The 19,900-nt window shown below is 41.4% G+C and overlaps 1 protein-coding gene across 1 annotated transcript; it reads left to right on the forward strand.

Moving 5' to 3' along the window:
• Nucleotides 1-760: 760 nt before the first annotated feature.
• Nucleotides 761-17,221, forward strand: DLEU7 (deleted in lymphocytic leukemia 7). Its single transcript, XM_077752671.1, has 2 exons — nucleotides 761-1,314; nucleotides 16,745-17,221. Exons 1-2 carry the CDS (start codon nucleotides 856-858, stop codon nucleotides 16,949-16,951), a joined length of 666 nt encoding a protein of 221 aa, XP_077608797.1. The 5' UTR covers nucleotides 761-855; the 3' UTR covers nucleotides 16,952-17,221.
• The last annotated feature ends 2,679 nt before the right edge of the window (nucleotides 17,222-19,900 follow it).

Genomic DNA, 19,900 nt, shown 5'->3' on the forward strand with positions numbered 1-19,900 from the left:
CTCCTAAGTCAAGGAAGCGGTGAAGTTAAGTTTAATTAAAAGCAGCAACTATTTGTACAGCTGTCTCTGGGTTCATGGCTCGTAAAAGGATTTAGCTTCGAACCTCCCTGCCCATGTCCTCTGGGACTTTCACACAAAGCCATTTAGGCTCCTCATCTGGGCAGTACCATACCCGGTCTTCCCGAGTCACTTCAGGAGCAGGCTTCCCAGCTGCGCCCTGACTTTAGTGGTCAGATCCTCTGAGCTCCTGTGGCATGGAGCAAGGCAGAGAGGGGCAGAACTTCCCCATACACAAGTCCCCTTGTTTGGTTTGGGGGACACAAGGCCTTGATGGCTACTCCAGAAAGTTCCTGAACATTTTACTAGGGTTGGGAAAGGGGTGGGGGTGATCAGGCACAGCCTTTGGTTGCTTTCTCTGGCTCCTTGCACTTCTGATCGGCGGTCACCTTCAGCGCCCAAGGCACGAATGGTCACTGACAGGCATCTTTCAAAGGAGATGGGGGCGGGGTATCCCTGCAGGTAGATGCATCCGCTCCCAGCGGCACGCTTTTTTTCCCAGCCAAGTCCTGGAGTCGATGCAAACCCAGCGCTCAGCATTTGGCTGATTTTCGAGCGCACGGGAGCAGTGCTTCCTGCAGCCTTGGGTCTGCACACGCCCATTCGGACTGAGCGAATTCTGGGGCCAGCGCAGGTCACCTACTGCGGGCCGGGGACGGGGTCGGCCCCACACCCGAGAGGCCAGAAAGCCGGCAAGCCGCGGGCTACGAAAAGTGACCCTGGCGACACCAAACGCCCCCGCCTCTCTCGCTCAGGCTGTACCTGCCCGCGGAGCGCTGCGAGCCGCCGGCAGAGAAGATGGCTAGCCCTGCGCCCTTAGTGGCCTCCATCAGCCACCAAATGGTGGCTCTGCAGACTCTGCAGCTGCTGCAGCAGGAGTGGGGCTGGGGGGACGGTCCGAACGACCCCGGGAGCCCGCGCGATCCAGACCACGTGTCCGCCGCCCCAGCGCGTAGCACAGGCCCTCGGCGGGCCCGACCCGGCCCGCGGCGGGACGATGGGGGCGGGGGGCGGGGGCCCAGGAACGCGGGATCTGGGGCGCGGATAAGCTCCCCAGAAACGCAAGCGGTGCGAGGCGCCGAGGGGGGCGCGGAGCTGCTGCCCTTCCCCAGGGGCCGCGGGCCCTGCACCCTGGCCCAGATGGCCATGCGCAGCGCGCTGGCCCGCGTGGTGGCCTCGACCTCGGAGCTGGTGAGCGTGGAGCGGACGCTGCTGGGACCCCTGCAGCAGGAGCGGTCCTTCGCCATCCATCTGAAGGTGAGTCTGGCCTCTGGCACCCCTTTTGGGCGCAGGATCCCCGGGCCGGGCGGGGCTGCGGAGCTGGAGGACGCGCGGGGCCGCCCACGGCGAGGCCGAGCTGCGCGCAGATTCCGCCTGGGCGGGAGGGAGTGGGGAAGGGACACCCCCGGGACTTGAGTCCAGGAACTAGGGCCCACCCGGGGTCCACCTGACTGCGGAGCTGAGACGCAGGGAGGCCTTGCCAAAACCTTCCTCTGGAACTCCTTTCTCTCTCACACATAAATCAGCTTCCTGCTCCAGCTGAGGGCCCTTTCCACATGTGCAGCGGTCTAGGGATGGAGGACAGCTCCCCCTGCCCCCCACCCCCCTTTTAAATTAATAACCCTTTCTCCGGAGCCTTAAAGACACGTATTAAGTCCCCTCTGCCTTTTGTGTGACCGAATCACCTAGATTTATTTAAAGTTCCTTCACACTTAAGACTCACAATTATTTTTGCATAAATCCAATTCCCCACGGAGTTCAGAGGCCTTACAGAGTCGACCTAAATTCCCATAAAGTGGGTTGAGAGCGGGGACGGGTTCCGGGTGTTGAAGCGTGAATACTAATGCTAAACTCCTGCTAAGTCACGCAGCTCGCATTTGCAGGGCACGTTTCCGCTCGCTCACGGCACCACCACCCGGGAGTCAGTCTAGCCAGGGAGCACAGCAGCTGCCTCCCAGGCCGAGTGGGGGCTGTGGAAACCTGGGCGGCCTGGGGGCCAGTCTCCGCCTTGTCGTTCACTAACCTGAATTGGTTTAAGGTCACAAGTCTTGAGATCTTCTGGCTTTCCAGCTTTGCTCCCTCGCTTCCCCTTGGGAGGCTAGCAGAAGGAGATGAGGAAGGAAGGTTGAAGAAAGCTTAGAGCAGTTCTCAGGCGTTGCTGTTCTTGGTCTACAAGCCAGGGTTTGGGGGGGAAATTGCTACATTTTCGGTTGTGCTGTACACTGTAAAAGACTGATTTAAAATCAAATCTAATAAGGCATGTGATACACCCAAATAGACATTGTTACTGTACATGATGCTTTCTCCACCTCCCACTATTGATATGTCGGGTTGGATCATTGTGGGGCTGCCCTATAATCTTTCTCGAAGTAATCTTTCTCTTATATGCTAGAGCAAATATTTCATCTGCCAAGTCCCTCCTCCTCCATACAGTTTCTGCGGCCGCCACTCTGCCGGTTCCTCAGTCCATAAACCTGCTCAAGCTCCCTTTACCTACCTGCTCCTTGAACCACAGCCCTTTATCAGCGTTATGAGAAAACAGGCAGACATCTGCATGTGTTGCTCCCACTTTCTGGAAGTGGCCTGAGTGCTCATTAAGAACAGAGCTGTCAACTTTCTTACTACTGGATGCTGTTCACCTGCAAGGGAGTAGTGAGTTCTTAGGGCTCCTGAGAATAACCAGTACTTTCCGAAGGGAAAGAAACAGGGAGAGGTTTCTCTGGATGATTTGCCTCCTGGCTCTAGCATCTTGGGATTTCTCCTGGTTCTCTCTGGAGAAAAGGTAGTATCTCCATTTGGTTGTAGAATAATGATTATAAAGAACTTGGACTTAAGGGCACTGTAGTTTGTCTTTCCAGGGGTCTGGTTATGCAGACTTGGCTTCATTATTACTAGTGTTAATCCAAATAATTTGGAAGAGTTTTCTTTCTATATATTTTTTTGCAATATAAGTTTTAGGTGCCCAGCTTTATAATTTGACATCTGTATATATTACAAAGTGATCACCACCGTAAGTCTCATCACAATCCATCACCACACAGTTGACCACCTTCACCCATTTGACCCATCCCCCAACCTCCTTCCCCTCTGGAACCACAAGTCTGTTCTCTGTATCTATGATTTTCGCTTTGCTTTATTTTGTTTGTCCTTTTGTTTTGTTTTTTAGATTTCACATATGAGTGAAATCATGCAATATTTGTCTTTCTCTGTCTGACTTAGGTCACTTAGCATAATACCCTTAAATCCATCCATGCTGTCGCCAGTGGCAAGATTTCATTATTTTTTATGGCTAAGTAATATTCCACTGTGTGTATGTATGTGTGTGTGTAGCCACCTCTTTATCCATTTATCTGTCAATGGACATTTAGGTTGTTTCCATATCTTGGCTATTGTATATAATGCTGCAGTGAACACAGGGATGCATATATCTTTTCAAATTAGTGTTTTCCTATATTTTGGATAAATACCCAGAAGTGGATAGCTGGCTTCTGTTCATAATTTTATGAGGAATCTCCGTACCGTTTTCCACAGTAGCTACACCAATTCCCATTAATAGTGCATGAGGGTCCCTTTTCCCCATGCTCTCACCAACACTTGCTATTGCTTGCATTTTCGATACTAGCCATTATAACAGGTGTTAGGAGATACTGTTGTTCTGATTTGCATTTCTCTAATAATTAACGATGTTGAGCATTTTTTCATGTGCCTGCTGGCCACCTGTATGTTTTCTTTGGAGAAATGTCTATTCACATGCTCTGCAAAGTTTTTAACCAGTAGTTTATTTTTTGGTTGTTGAGTTCTTTATGTATATTTAGATATTAACCCCTTCTCAGATGTTTGGTTTACAAATATCTTCACCCATTTAATAGGGTGCTCATTCATTGTGGTGATGGCTTCCTTTGCTGAGGAGAATCTCATTAGTTTGATAGTCACATTTGTTTATTTTTGGTTTGTTTCCATTGCTGTTGGAGTCAGATTCACAAAGATGTCCCTAAGACTGATGTCAAGGGAGCTTACCGCCTATGTGTTTTTTTCTCCCTTAGGAATTTTATGGCTTTAGGTCTTACATTCAAGTCTTTACTCCATTTTGAGTTAATTTTTGTGCATAATGTAAAAGAGTGGTCTAGTTTCATTCTTTTGCCTGTGGCTCTCCAGGGTTCTCATTACCATTTATGGAAGAGACTGTCCTTTCTCCATTGTTATAGGCTCCTTTGTCGTAGATGAATTGCCCATATATGTGTGGATTTATTTCTAGCTCTCAATTCTGTTCCATTGATCTGTGTGTCTGTTTTTGTACCAATATTGTGGTTACTGTAGCTTTGTAGTATATCTTGAAATCAGGGAGCAAAATACCGCCAGCTTTGTTCTTTTTCAGTATTGCTTTGGCTGTTTAGGGTCGTTTATAGTTCCACACAATTTTAGAATTATTTGTTCTAGTTCTATGAGGGATACCATGAATTTTGATAAAGATTGCACTGAGCCTGTAGATTGCTTTGGTTAGTATGGACATTTTAACAATACTGATTATTACAATCCATAAATATGGTACATATATTTTCATTTATTTGTATCTTCTCCAATTCCTTTCATGTTGTCTATGTTTTTAAATTAAGGACATGTGGATTGATGTTCTACACAGAGTAATTTCAGGAGGATTTGTACTAATGGAAGTAACACTTGTGTATCACTTGGAAGTGTGTGGAAAGGTCTCCAGTATCAGGTCTCTTTCACAGTGTTACTCGCTACAGAGAGGAGGAGGAGTCACTGGAACTGAAGCCCACAGCCCAGATGATAGGCATTAGGGACCCAAAGCAGAGACAGTGCAACACAGCTCAGTGTTAGGGTCCTGCAGAGCATTTCAAACCTACTATGCCACTGCCTGCTGTAGGCCCTTGGGCAAGTTAGCCTTCTTGTGCTTCAGTTTTCTTGCCTGTAAAGTGGGAATAGAGGTATCAAACTAACTGGGTTATTAGGTTAATGCACATGAAGTCTTAGCTAGTGGCTGAGCATACAAAGTCTCAATACCTTTGAGCTATTATTATTATTAACAAGTTGATGCCTCATGCTCTTGACTACTATTATTTTGCGTTGCAGTTTTTATATTGATGGATCTGACCCATGGATCCATCATGGATCAGACCCATATATTTACTTTCCTGAGAGTGTTGACAGAAGCCGAGCTAGGATGACCGAAGGAGACTTTTAAGAAGCCTCCACTATCCCCAGGTCACCTTTAGCCCATGCCTGATCACTAATGTAGAGATTTTATCAAGTGAATGACTTCCTGATCAAAACACTGAGGATTAAGGAAGTGAAATTTTTAGGGTTGAAGGCAGAGAAACTCTCAGCACAATACTAATGGATATTTTTATAGTATTTTAGTCTTTCTGTAAAGAAACCAACACTTAATATTCTTTTTGAATATTTAGAGATTATCAAACACATGCTAAACATACATGAAGGGAGATTCTTTATAGTGGATAAAAAATCCGTCATGGTCCTGAGTCTTGTTAAATCTGTTAACAAGATAGCAAACATCTATTACAAGAGGAAACTGAGGTTCAGAGGAATTTAGGATTTTGCTAAAGATCTCGTATCTGGGAAGTGATAGATAGCCCATGGTTCAAACATGGTTTTATCTGACTTTTTCTACCAAATCACAGTGCTAGCTTATAGAGGGGCTATGAACATCATGCTGAAATCAAGTGCATGAGTGTCTATAGTTGACAGGGCATGGTCGTATGTGCCGTGCACTGCACACTGCTTGGACGGCAACAGTCACCTTGTAGACTGGGTGTCTTAGTTAGTATGGGCTGCTGTAACAAAATGCCATAGACTGGGTGGCTTTCCTCAATGTTCTGAAGGCTGGAAAACTGAAGATCAAGGTGCAAGCAAATTTGGCTTGTAGACTGCCTGCTATGTCATGAATGGCTTTTCCTCTCTATATGCAGGGAGAGATAGAGAGAGAGAGGAGAGAGGGGGGGGGGNGACACCAATCCTATCAGATCAGGACTTCACCCTTATGACCTTACATAACCTTAATACCTCCCTCTAGGTCCTATTTCCAATACAGTCACACTAGAGGTTACATTTCAACATACAATTTTTTTTTGTGGGAGGACACAATTTAGTCTATTATACTAGGTCATTTGTGTGTCTCTTTATATGATGACCACTTTACACAGTGACAAAAAGCACCAGGCCAACGGTTGTAATAACTATCAAGTAATAACTATCCAGGATGTTTTAGGCACTCACCACTCAAATGGGACATGGAAACATGCAGAGCACCAGGAGGAAGCCAGTCTGGGATTTTAAGAGCTGCTGAAAATGACCAACTCACATAGGCACCATTAACCAAGCTAATTATGAAGTCACTCTGATTGAGTTTTGTCTGTCTTCTTTGAGGAGTTAAAAACATTTACAGTTTCCAAGAGTTCTGCTTGGAGCAGGTTTCATGGAAACTATGGCTGATGCCAACTTTCAGAGGCAGGAGAATTTTCCGGCTATTATAGATTAAACTTGCCTGTAGGGGGGCATCTGGGTGGCTCAGTCAGTTAAGCGTCCAACTCTTTGATTTCCACTCAGGTCATGATCTCATGGTTCATGAGTTCAAGACCCACACCGGGCTTTGGACTGACACTGTGAGCCTGCTTGGGATTCTCTGTCTGTCTGTCTGTCTCTCTCTCTCTCTCTCTGTCTCACTGTTCCTCCCCCACTTGTGCTCTCTCTCTTGAAATAAACTTACACAAATCTTGCTTGTGGGTTCACTTATTTCAATGAGCTAATTCCACTACGAGTTATTCCCTCAGGTTCAATAGTCTTTGCTGGTTTTCTCATTCTACATACCAAGCGTGCTGGTTATAAAACCATTGGCTTTGGCTTCATGGTCCCTGCTAATGTTCTTTGCAAACTGCAAGTGTGAGTGTTGGGTCATTCAGAGGAAGACATTGATGATGAGTGCTTTTCCCCTCATTAACATGAGTTGTGAAGCCAGTTTCTGCAAATGTGGGAACTTTGCCTTTAAAAATTACTAACATACTGTGGAAGAAATAAATGCTCAAGGTTATAGGATTAGTAGCATAGCCAAGGAATTGCTCTTCATTGGGGATAAAGTCATGCTTTTCTGTGACAAAAAGGCCCAGTGATTCCTCTGCAAGTAGCTTAACTATAGCTTCGTCATTGCTCATAATGTGAACGATAGGAAAATCAGGACATTTATGCTTTCCAAAATGAAAACTTGGGGAAAGATAGGGCAGGAAGGCCAAAAACAAAAACTACTTATGTATAACATCTTGGTGGAAATGCTGCCGTGCTTTATTTTACGGTTTTGGGGTTTGCCTTGTGAATATACCTGACTCAAGTGCTTGTAGCCATCACAAAGTACTTTCAACTGGACTTTTCTAATGAAAATGGTACCATACCCCAAGCAAATGCATAAGGAATCTTAGTGACTTTTGAGTGTTTAAATTGGGTACACCGCACATAAAAATGTTTAATTTCCTGTGGACAATAGACTTTTTATGGTGACTGGCAGATACTTTGGTTCTTCACTGAGTGTTTTATTAACACACAGTTGTGTATCTATTTGAGATTGACCTGGGGTTCAGACAACCAGTGGCTGGTCTGGGCACTGTGAATCTGTAGTTCATAGCCACATGTTGATCAACCAAGGGGCAATTTGTAGTATACTGTTTCTGATAGTGTGGTTTTCACAACATGCCTCTAAATAGAGAAACGGCTTTCCCATTTTACGTACACGTCCAGTGCCGAAGGTTGTGATGGGTCTGGGGAGGGGGTTTGTGCTGCTTTAGTGGAGAGTGGTCTGCTGGCCAAGCTGAAGTTCATTAAGGTCAGGCTTCATCACAGAAAGCTGGGAAAAGCTCTTTCTTGAGTCCTCTCCATAGAGGGCATCAGGTTCAGGGTGAGCAAGAAAGGAAAATGTGAAAAGAAACAAGTTTTCAGAGGCCCTTGTAAGAGAATATGGCTTAAAATGTGGCTGTTTTGAAAAGAACCAACTTATTTTAAAGCCGGTGGCTAAGACTATATGAACTGACTTATAGTTTCGGTAGATCTAGAAGTGATTTTGAAGGTGGGAAAAGGCCAAAAATCTTCCTCATGGATTGCTTAAATGTCATCTGAATTGTAGAGCCTGTAGAATCATATTGTGTTTTTGACTTTATTATCCGTTGGTGTTGGCTTCAGAAAACAAACTTTGAAACTGACTGCTGCTGCCAGATTCTTTCTGCTTTCAAGCCTTCAGTTTTGATGGGAGTGTTTATTTTCAGTAAGAAGCTAAAAAAAAGGCCTAGCTTTTCTTCCCTTTTGGACTTTGCAGGTGCATTTCCAGTTGCTCAAAGATTCCAGATGTGCGCATTCCTAATAAATACAATGCAGAATGCAGAAAAGTGCAAGTGGGCAGTTTTTGTAAGAGACCTCCCTTTAGGAGAGGGCAGAGAAGAGGAAAAGCGAGCTCCAGCGAGGAGGTTTCTGATTAGGTAGGGGCTGGCTTTCCATGGGTTGTAGAAGGTTCCATGTCTTGAACATCTTCCAGACAGCCAAACCTTCTCAATTATGTTGCAGGGAGGAGGGATAGGCCAATGGACCAATTTTCAATTCGGATGTGACCAATGCCAACTTGAGCTTCACAACACTCAGCCTTAAGAAAAATAGTGTGACTGTGGCCAAAGAAGAAACAGTCCCTTGTAGACATTGTTGGTCAAACCCCGAAGCTAGTTTGGTGGCTCTGTTGTGTGCTTTCACGGTATCCCTGCTCACCCTGCCACCGTGTCTACGGCTCTCTGGACCCAGCTCCCCACCCTCTTCTGCTGGAAAGTGAGCTCTGCTCTGCGAGTCACTGCTGTACCCAACCTGATTTCTGATTTGGGGCGGGTCTTTGATGAACATCAAAGTTTGGGAAGAGAGGTTGATTCAAGCTCTGCCACTCATTTGCTGTGCGACTTGGGTATGTTGCCTAATTTCTCTAAACCACTGTCATCCACGGACAACATGTTGTAAGGATTGAGTGAGACAAGGGTGTGTCAGGAGCCTGGCTTTGGATCCTGCATCTAGTGGGTTAGGCCAGACTGATGTTCTTCAAACTCTGGTTTACCAGCTTATGCCCAAGCTTGGAAGAGTCCAGAGACTGAACTGTGGCACTCAAGGCTCACACACTAGTTTGTGTCTTGGTTCCAAGCACAAAGCTCTGTTCTTTTCAGACTGGCCCCTTCCCCATCCCAGCCCCTACTTGACTTTAAGCCGTAGCTTGTGGTATTCATTCTAACTGCGGGGGCGTCTTTTCCCTGGGAGGCAAATATGACTTTCCGTAGCATCACCTGTCTCCTAACATTGGTACAGTCTTCCCACTGCTTCTCTGATGCCTCATTCCTTCTGCAAGGGCTGGAAGGACTCTGATGATCTTAAAAAAATTATTGTGGCAAACGTATAGGAGGATTAGGAGGAACTTGACGGAGGAACAAGGGGAAGAAGAAGGGGGGAAATGGTGGGGGAAGGGGAGAGAGGTAAACCATGAGAGACTCTTGAATGCTGACAAAAACTGAGGACTGATGGTTGTGTGGGGGGGAGGAGGGATGGGCATGGAGGAGGGCACTTGTGGGGATGAGCACTGAGTGTTATGTGGAAACTAATTTGACAATAAACTATTTGTAAAAAAAAAATTATTGTGGTAAAAACAAGGGCATAACATAAAATTTACTACTTTAAGTGTATGGTTCAGCAGTATTGAGAGCATTCACATTGTTGTGCAACTAATCTCCATAATTTTTTCATCTTGTAAATCTGAAATTCTATACACATTAAACAACAAATCCCTAGGGGTGCCTAGGTGGCTCCGTTGGTTAAGCCTCCAACTTCCACTCAGGTCAGGATCTCACAGTTTGTGGTTTTAAGCCTCGTGTTGGGCTCTGTGCTGACAGCTCAGAGCCTGGAGCCTGCTTCGGATTCTGTGTCTCCCTCTCTCTCTGCCCGTCTCCTGCTCCTGCTCTGTCTCTCTGTCTCTCAAAAATATATAAACATTTAAAAACATTTTTTAAATATAAACAACAAATCCCCATTTCTCCCTCCCTCAGCCTAGCATCTCTGATTCTTTCTGTTTCTGTGACTTTGACTCTAAGTACCGCATGTAAGTGGAATCATACGGTATTTATCATTTAGTGTCTGGCTTATTTCACTTAACATAATGTTATCCAGGCTCATTCATGTCGTAGCACATATCAGAATATCCTTCCTTTTAAAGGCTAAATAGTATTTCATTCTATGTATATACAACAGTTTGTTTCTCCATTGATTTGTCAATAGACACTTGATCTGCTTCCCCTTCTTAGCTGTTGTGGAAAATGCTGCTGTGAACATGGATGCGCAAATATCTCTTTGAGATCTTTTTGGCTATACTTGTATATTCAATAAGTGGAATCACTGGATCATAGGTAATTCCATGTTTAACTTTTTTGAGGAACCTCCATACTATTTTTCAGAGTGGCTTGGTGATTTTGCATTCCCACCATGAGTGCACACACATGCCAGTTTCTCCACATCCTCACCAACACTTGTTATTTTCAGGGTTTTTTGACAGTCATCCTAATGGATATGAGGTAAGCTCTACCACTCTTTTTGAGCCTTAATCTTACTCTGTGTGACATCTCTACTGAGCGGTTTAAGTCGTTTCCTCTCACCAATTAGATTCCCAGCTTCTATAGAACATATTTTTCTGTTCTTTGCTGTCCTTCATTCCCCTCCGTCCTTCTTGCTGATCTTCCCATCTAGCAGAGTACTTTATGCACAACCTTAGACTGATGGAGTGCCTTATAAATTCAGAGTTTCCATGACCATAAGCTCATTTGACCTTCACAGTCTCTCCATATGGTAGCAGTTTCCATTTTACAGATTAGAATACTGACTATTTCATAGATAAAATGTCTTCTCCACAGATGGCTAATCAAAGGGACAGAACCAGGGCTCTGCTGGCAAGTCCAGTGCTCATGAAGGAATAAACCTGCATCCCAGATGTCTATGTAGGTGCCTGGGGGCTGGCCCATCCTAAATAATACCTGTGAAGTCCCTTTTGCCACATAGGGTAACATGCTCACAGGTTTTAAGGATTAGGACATTGACATCTTTGGGAGGCCAATATTCTGCCTACTATGGGGCAGATTTTGGCTAAGAATTAAGAAAAAATGTTCTGAAAATTAGAGCCGTGGGTTGCCTTGTAAGCACATGGGTTTCTCCAGTGTGACAAGCAGTGGGACACCAGGTATGCTATAGAGAGGACTCACACATCAGAATGAGCTTTGTATGAACCCTCTGCAGTCCTTGGATTATGAGTCTACAAATGTGTGTTCTTCTGTAGGATTGGGTTTGTGTGTTTTTACCATAGTCCTCATCCCCATTGCCCTAGACGTTTGGATATATGCTCTATGTGTCTCAATCCTTCTAGTAGGTTAGAAGCTCTTTAGAGACTAGGTACCCATCTCTTACTGATGTTTTTACCCAGTGAGGTCAATCATATAGTGGAGACTTTACACATTTTACATAGATTTAACTGTTTTATTAACAGAGTCAAACAGGCTGAGGCCATTGCTTCAGTTGAGTCACTATAACATGTAGATGCTGGCTATCAATGTAGACCACTGTAGCAATCAATACATTTCACATCCAGAGTCTGAAATTACACAAGGCTTTAGAAACTCCAAAACCTGCTTTTATATTGCTCACAGTGTTCTAATGCTGGCAACATGCTCAAAACCTCACGTACGACATTACATCATTTCTGGAAGCATCTGGGGCTTGTCAAATAAAGGCTGCCGGGAGGATGTGCTCTGTCATTGAATGGAAAGCACCATACATGAAATCATCATGAATACTGATGATGTGATTTTCTACTGAAAGCCCATGAGCCATTCAACATTCCATTGCCTCTATGCTGTGAGTTTTTGGCTCCCGCCTGTGCAACAGAATCAGTAGAGCTTTAGTTGGAGGCCATGATTATTGGATCCACAGTTGGCCTTCAAATCCTTCAGAAAGGAAGAGAAGCAACCACCTGTTCCATTTTTCCATCCCCTGGCTTAAGAGTCCCATGGAAAGCCTATGCCTATTAATTTGTTTTCTTTGACTGTGAATATATTTGAGAAAGGATTAAAAAGAAATACTGGGGGCGCCTGGGTGGCTTAGTCGGTTAAGCGTCCGACTTTCGCTTAGGTCATGATCTCGCGGTTCGTGGGTTTGAGCCCCACGTCGGGTTCTGTGCTGACTGCCAGCTCAGAGCCTGGAGCCTGTTTCAGTCTGTGACTCCCTCTCTCTCTGACCCTCCCCTGCTCACGCTGTCTCTCTCTCTCTCTCCTAGAAAAAAAAAAAATTAAAAAAAAAAAGTAAAAAAAAGAAATACTGTACTAAAAGAGTAAAATAAAGAGACTTTGCAGACCTTGCCAGAGATTTGAAGTTTACCCAGGGCCTCAGGGACCAGTACAGTCCAGCAGTGGAATTTTATTATATGTATACTTTCCCCAAACGATGCCTTCTTTGATTCTTTACAGCAAATGTGAAATTGACTTCAGATTTTAGGCCCACAAACATATTTTTAAAGGCATTTTAATCTTATTTGGGTGATGAATGCCTTTGCAGACTGGCTAATAGGCACACGTCAGCACACATTTCGGTGGTTCCTTCAATTTTGAATTTCCCTTTGCATGTTGTCTTTGATCCTTCCACTTTGTACTTAGAGTTGGATTACTTCTATAAAGCAAGCGGACAATTTTCCTTGATGTGGATCTAGGGGAAGTAGTCCAGAGGCATTTTCCCCCCTCTACTTTCCCATTCTCAAGCAATATGCTCCAGGAGTATAGGTTGCTCATAAACTAGGGGGCAGATTATCTAAGTAGCCCCTTGATACCTTCTGAGCAGAAATGAACAACACACAAAGGCAGGGAAGCAAGAATGCTTTAAAGAGGAGTTAAAAACAAGAAGCAAGGTAGCCTGTGAGTAGTTGAGTAAGGAACCATGGCGTGTTGTGTTTATCTTTATCCCAGCACCTAACTCACACTGGGGTCCTGCTGCCATTGTTTGCTGAATTGAATAGATGAATGTTTGTTTTTGTTTGGTTTCCCAGAAGATGTTCTCTAATAAACACTATGCCAGAAACCCAGGTCCTTCTAACCCAAGTGAAGGCATTTTTGTTAGGGAGAAGAATAACTTTTCTTTCTATACGCAATTTGGAAGAAAACTCTAGTTCCAAACTTTAGTTTTAGCTTTTAGTTTTCTTTCATTTTCCTTTGGATTAACTGTATTTTTTTTTCTTTTCCTAAATTACTGAGTTTAATCCTTAGCTCATGGTTTTTAGTGATTATTCTTTACTTACCTATAGCATTAGGTGTATGTATTTCTCAATGAACTGGATCCCACAAATTTGTGATCTACTATTTCCATAATTGTTCAGTGTAAAGCATTTAAAAATTTCAATTATTTTTTAACTGATCCATGAATTATTTAGAAGTCAATTTTTAAGTCATATATGTACTGGGAAGATTATGTTACTGATTTCTCGTTTATTTGTGTTGTGATTTGTATGATATAGACTTCTAGATATTCATTGAAATTTTGCTTTTGGCCTACTATAATCAGCTTTCATAAATATTCCATATATCTTTGAGAATAATGTGTATCTGCTTGTCTTTATTGGATCAAGCTTGTGATTAGTGTTTCAATCTTTTCTTTCAAGGCTGATTGTTTTGTTATTTGATTTATTAGTTTCTGAGGAAGCTGGGTAAAAATCAGCTTTTATGTTTGTGGGTTGAATGTAAATTGACATTATCATCTTAGGCACACACAAGTAAAAAGCTATTATAACTTCTTGGGAAATAGTTTCTTTTATTAATTGTAGTTTATTTTATCCCCAATAATGATTTTTCTGGCTTCCTTTTGGCTCTGTTTGCTTTGTATATAATTTAGCATCCATTTACTTTAAGTATTTAGGTATTTTTAGTTTTAAATGTGTTTCTTATAAAGAACATATGAATAGATTTTTTAAATCCAATCTGGTAAATAAAGTTACCAATTTGAAATCCAGTCTGGTATTTCAAAAGGTGGCTTATTTGATGCTTTCTATTCAGCTCGATTTATGTTTGTATATTTCTTCATTTTTCCGTTCTAATGATAGGATCAGTTAAGTTTTAATATACCTCTTCTGTCTGCTGATTTTGAACTTTTATGTGTTATTTCTGTACTTTAATGATAGCACTGACATTTCCCACATGCATACGTGATAAGTCTGAAATTTATCAATTTTGCCACCTTTCTCTGAATACGTGCAAAAAAGCCTCAAATGCCACTCCATTCAACATGCTACTCCTATTCAGCATTTTAGAAGCATCTTGCTTTTGTGAGCCCCAAGTTCGTTGTTAATTGTCTAATCAGTTCTTTAGACTTGCATCATATTTTCAAGTTCCTTTGTTCATTGTTGCTTCTTAGATCTCATTCTTTCCTTTTGAATTAAATCTCCCCTTTCTGAATTAGATCTCTAGGAAAATATCACAGTAGGGTAACTCTTGTTGTCCTATTAAATGAAGGCATATTTATTTTGCCCTGATGGTTAAATATTAGTTTATTTGGATTAAAAAAACCCTCTATGTTGACAGTTATTCGAAAAATTATCCCATTCTTTTCTGTCTTCAGTGGTTGTAGCTCACTAGTTGGCTTCTGTCTTGTCATCTCCTGAAAGCCATCAGTCTTTTTCTCTCTGGTTGCTTTTAATAGTAGTTCTGCCTTAAGAAGTTTATATTTGAATCTCATTTAACTTATTCTGCTCCAGGATTATTTTACTTCTTGAATCTGTGTTCATGAACTTGGATTCATGTTTTGGATCCATTTTGAATAATTCTTAATCCATTATCCTCTTTGAATATAGCTTCCCCATCTCTCCCCCAGCTTCTTTCTTGTATCTCCTGGAAGTATATCTGATGGGCTCCATCATTCTGTCATCCATGTTGCTTAACTTCCCATTCATATTTCCCATGCCTGACTTTTTTAATATCTTACATTATGAGTAATTTTCTCATGTTCATCATCCCATCATCCAGTTTACTATTCCTCACTTCCTAAGGTATTTATTCAGGTGTATAAATTGTCTACTGAGTTTTTAATTTGTCACGATAGTTGTCATTCTAGAAATGACATTTGGTTCTTTTCCAAGCCTGTTTTTACTTAAAATAGTTTTGGTTTATTCTTTTTTATTTTTATTCACTTTAAACATATTTTATAGTTTCTAGCTAAGATACTTGGAGTTTAATCTTTCCCTGCATTGGTGTCTGCTTTATCATGGTGGACTATATTCTAAATTTCATATTCTGAGTTTGTCTTTGACAGAGCTTTATGAGAATACTGCTGGCAGGCATGGGTTGTAGACATGTGCCCATGGAAAAGGCTCTTGTTTGCTTTTACTGTGTGTCCGTGGATATTTCAACCCAGTTCCAATTTTTAAGTTAATTTCTTAGCGTGAGTGTTCTCAGCATATGTGTATTGTATAGAGGGCAGCTCTAAACTTATGCTGCTGTGTAGTAAAGGTCAATAGTTATGCATTTTGGGGGCAACTTTATCCTCTACCCCAAACCTAGTTGAGACCAATTTTCTTTTTTTGATGAGAATTGATGCACAGCTAAAATAACCTACTCTTCCTTTATCTTTGGCCCTTAGGAATCTCCATTGCTTTCTTGCAATATCAGACAGGGTGTTTGTTCTATTTTATTTAGAATTCAGTAGCAAAAGGTTTTGGGGAAATTAAGTGTGCCATGTTACCAGAACCAGAGGCCTGTGGAGAGTCAATTACATGTATTTAAAATAAATTATATATTCAACATTATCTCTGATATGAAATAATTTTATTTGTTTATTTATTGGGATAATTTTAGTATACTATTTCTATATAATGGATTTTAGAATATAAAACATTTGGGGATTAAAAATCTATTTAGTTACTTCATTCTTTTTAACTACTAGGAACTATTCTTTCTAAATTTGCATTGGAAATTTGAGATTTGTTATCAAGTACCAAAATTTGTATTGGAACTTTGAAGACAGTGAATATGGAATAACAGAAACAAAGGCTACTTGTATATTCTTCAGAGCTTGGTTAGGAACAAATAGCAGGAACTAAACTCCAAATGGCTTAGGTAAAAAAGGCGTATTTATTGACTCAGATACCCAAAAAATCCTGGGGTTTATTGTTCAAGTATAGCTGGATCAATATGCTCAGAAAATGTAATTAGAATCAATCTCCTTTAATCCCTTGGTTCTACTTTCTTCTCTGCTGGCTTCATTCTCACTTGGATTCTCCCCTTAGGGTGACAAGATGCTTTCCAAAAGTCCCAGTTCAAGAGAGCTTCTCTTTCCCAATCTAACAGACTTTCTGGAACTGTGGCTTTTGGTCTGTGTTTGACCTGCCCATTCCTGACCATTCCAAGTGGCTGAGGGGTAGTGGTCTCTGACTGGCCCGGTCCCTGGAGTTTTAGAGTTGGGGTCAGCTTTGGTCAAACCACATAGGCTGAAAATGGAAGAGAGAGGTTCTCTGAGAGAAAAATTGAGGTCCCGTGATGAGAAGAGATGGGAATGGAGGCTAGGTACGCAAAACATAACAAATGTCCCCATAACCTATCTAATTGTTTGTGTTTGCTATTTATTTCAGGATAGTGTTGAGTTTAGAAACATCTGCAGTCATTTGGCTCTACAAATTCAAGGACAACAGTTTGACAGAGATTTGAATGCTGCCCACCAGTGTTTGAAGACGATAGTCAAGAAGCTGATTCAGTCACTTGCTAATCCTTCTTCAGATGCCCATATGGTAGCCTGTGCTTCTTTGAGACAGATCTTACAGAATCTCCCAGACATATGAATGTTCAAGACACCAGAATTAAAATCACAGCCAGTACTGCTAAGAGAACTGGGTACCTGACATGCCGAATTGAATCAGCAGACAGTGGATGCTTTTATTCCCAGTAAGGAGAGATGTGATGAAATATATAACAGTCTGACCAGTGGCATCTGTACCCTTCAGAATCATAGCATGTTGGTGAATGTTTTTTAAAGCAGTAGTTCCCATTTTTAAGTATGTTGTTATATTTGCTTACTTTTTGATAGAAATATATTCCACTTTGTGGAACTGCCTGGATTATATATGTATATATTTACTAATTCATATTAAGGATTACTTTTGATCAATGATACATTATACTTATATTAATGTAGGCCTATGAGGTTTAATATGGTTATTTAATATGGTTATTTATATACAGTTATATGATTAAAGCTTCATGGTGCTTAAAATTATCTTGAATAAATAGGATATTTGATAATCGATATGTTCTACTTACTGAGCACTTCATTTTATGTTATGAAAATGATCTTTAGATGTTGTAGGACTACATGTGTCAGTAATTATGAGTTCCAATCCTGGCATTAATAACTTACTGTTGGACAGGAAAAGAGTTGCTTCTAAAGTTTGTGCTTTCATATACTGATTTGTAAATTTACAATGATAATGAGCTATGAAGTACCAAGGATATATGATATGTAAATACAAAGTACAGTATTATTAAAGTCTCATGTGGAAACATGTAGCTCTTCTTACTGTTTCTAAATATGCCAATTGAAGTCAGAAATTCTTGTGAAAAAAAGGAGGGAGTGGATATACTGGCAGGTTTCCCTAAATACTTAGAGCTGGGAAAAGAGAAGCTAACTTTTATTTGCAACAGTGATCTGAACATGCTAGGAAAAACCAAATTTCTTGTTGTTTAATGATGACTGTATTGAGAACCAAAGTAAATTGAAATGATGCTTTTCCCTTAAAATGTTAATAGAAATGGCATCAGATTTAGAAAAAAAAAAAGCAGTACACTGTATATATGCACCTTGTTTTCTGAAGGAATTAAAAACTAGGTCTATATTGTGAGAGTTGATCTGCTATTAAAAAATAAAATGCTAGTAGTAATCCAAGCTTTTTATTCCCACATATTCTAATCCTAGTTGGTTCAAAAAATTTATTCCAGGATATAATGATGAAAGGTATATTGCTTCTCTTTAGATGAAACTGACCATTCCATAGAAGAGAATTGCATTTATGAGGCTGAATTCTAAATTCTAAATGCAAGATGAAGGGTGTGTGTGCATGTGTGTATGTGTGTGTGTGTGTGGGGGGGTGGATGTGTGTGTCTGTATAAGGGTGAGGTGGGCCAGAAAAGACGGGCATTTATTTCTTGGAAACAATCTTTGGCACTTGGTTCTCCAATTCCTAGGAAACATTGTAGTCTGGAACTATCACCACACTATAGTGAAGCCTTTCTTTCCTCAGTGAAATTATCCCAGGACTCTTCTCTAAAGACCTATCATTATTTATAGGATGCTTTGCCCATTATAATCAATAGCTATCTCAATAAATGTTAATGTTATTAAACTTTTTAAACTCTCATCCCCAAGAAATATTAAATATCTTTGCTTCTATCAGTTCTTGTATTTTTCCTCATTTTGCAATGTGTTTCGCTACACCAATAACAACCCTGTTTCATCCTTTAAGTCCTGATTTACCCATCAACTCCTCCTTGAACTCTTCTGGATCATCCTGGTAGGACATGGTCTCTTCTTCCTCTGAACTCACATAAAACACATGTGCTACTGCACCGGCATTACCACATGCCATATTATAGCAATGCTTTTGATATCTACAATCAAGATCAGCTTGCTGAGGGCAGGGATTATTTTAGACATATTTGTATATTTTATAGCAACTACAATTCTAAAAGTTCTTTGACCCTACTAGAACTTCCTCTGGCTCTTCCCCCTTTTCACACTGCCCCCCCCCCCTTACTTTCTGTGGCTTCTTTGCTTAATCTGTATAATCATTTGGTTGTACATGCCACCAGTTCCCTTCTTCTCTTTTCCTTTGGTTGAATTGTGCTCACAAAAGTCCATTCCTGGTCAAGACTAACTCTCTGACCATTCCCCTACTCTATATGAGTTCTGAATGTGGCTTAAGAACAACACACAGCCATGCAAATCTCACTTCAGTTCATGGCTACTGATCTCAAAGGACCCTCATGTTATCCATTGGTAATACCCAGTCCCTAGACCTATAGTATCCAATGTGTAGCCACTGGCTACTTGTGGCTATTGAACACTTAAATATGGCTAGTCTAAATTGAGATATACTAAAACCATAAAATGCACACTTTTTGGTTTTTAAAAACTTCTCAATTTTCTATATTGATACATGCTAAAATGATAATATTTTGAATATATTTGGTTAAATAAAATATATTATTAAAAATGATTTTATCAGTTTTATTTTACCCTTTTAAGGGAGCTTCTAGAAAGTTTGAAATTCCATACATGGCTTGCATTGTATTTCTATAGGATAGTGGTGTCCTAGAAAATTCATTAGACAATTCAATGCAATGCTTGACAATTTACTGTCTTAGGAAGGCTGTTCCACACCTTTTCACACTTGATCCTTTTCCATTCTCCTCATTCTCAGCTGATGGCCTTGCTTTTCATTGCAGAGGAAAAATACAAGCCCTTAGAAGGCATAGCTTCACACTAACAGATCAACTATATACTCTGAGTTTCTTTTTTTTTTTATTTTTTAAAATGTTTTATTTATTTCTGAGAGAGAGAGAGACAGCATGAGCAGGGGAGGGTCAGAGAGAGAGGAAGACACAGAATCTGAAACAGGCTCCAGGCTCTGAGCTGTCAGCACAGAGCGTGATGTGGGGCTCGAACCCACGAACTGTGAGATCATGACCTGAGCCGAAGTCGGACGCTCAACTGACTGAGCCACCCAGGTGCCCCC

This window comes from Crocuta crocuta, unplaced genomic scaffold (assembly GCF_008692635.1).
Source record: "Crocuta crocuta isolate KB4526 unplaced genomic scaffold, BGI_CrCroc_1.0 scaffold190, whole genome shotgun sequence".
Classification (NCBI taxonomy): Eukaryota; Metazoa; Chordata; class Mammalia; order Carnivora; family Hyaenidae; genus Crocuta; species Crocuta crocuta.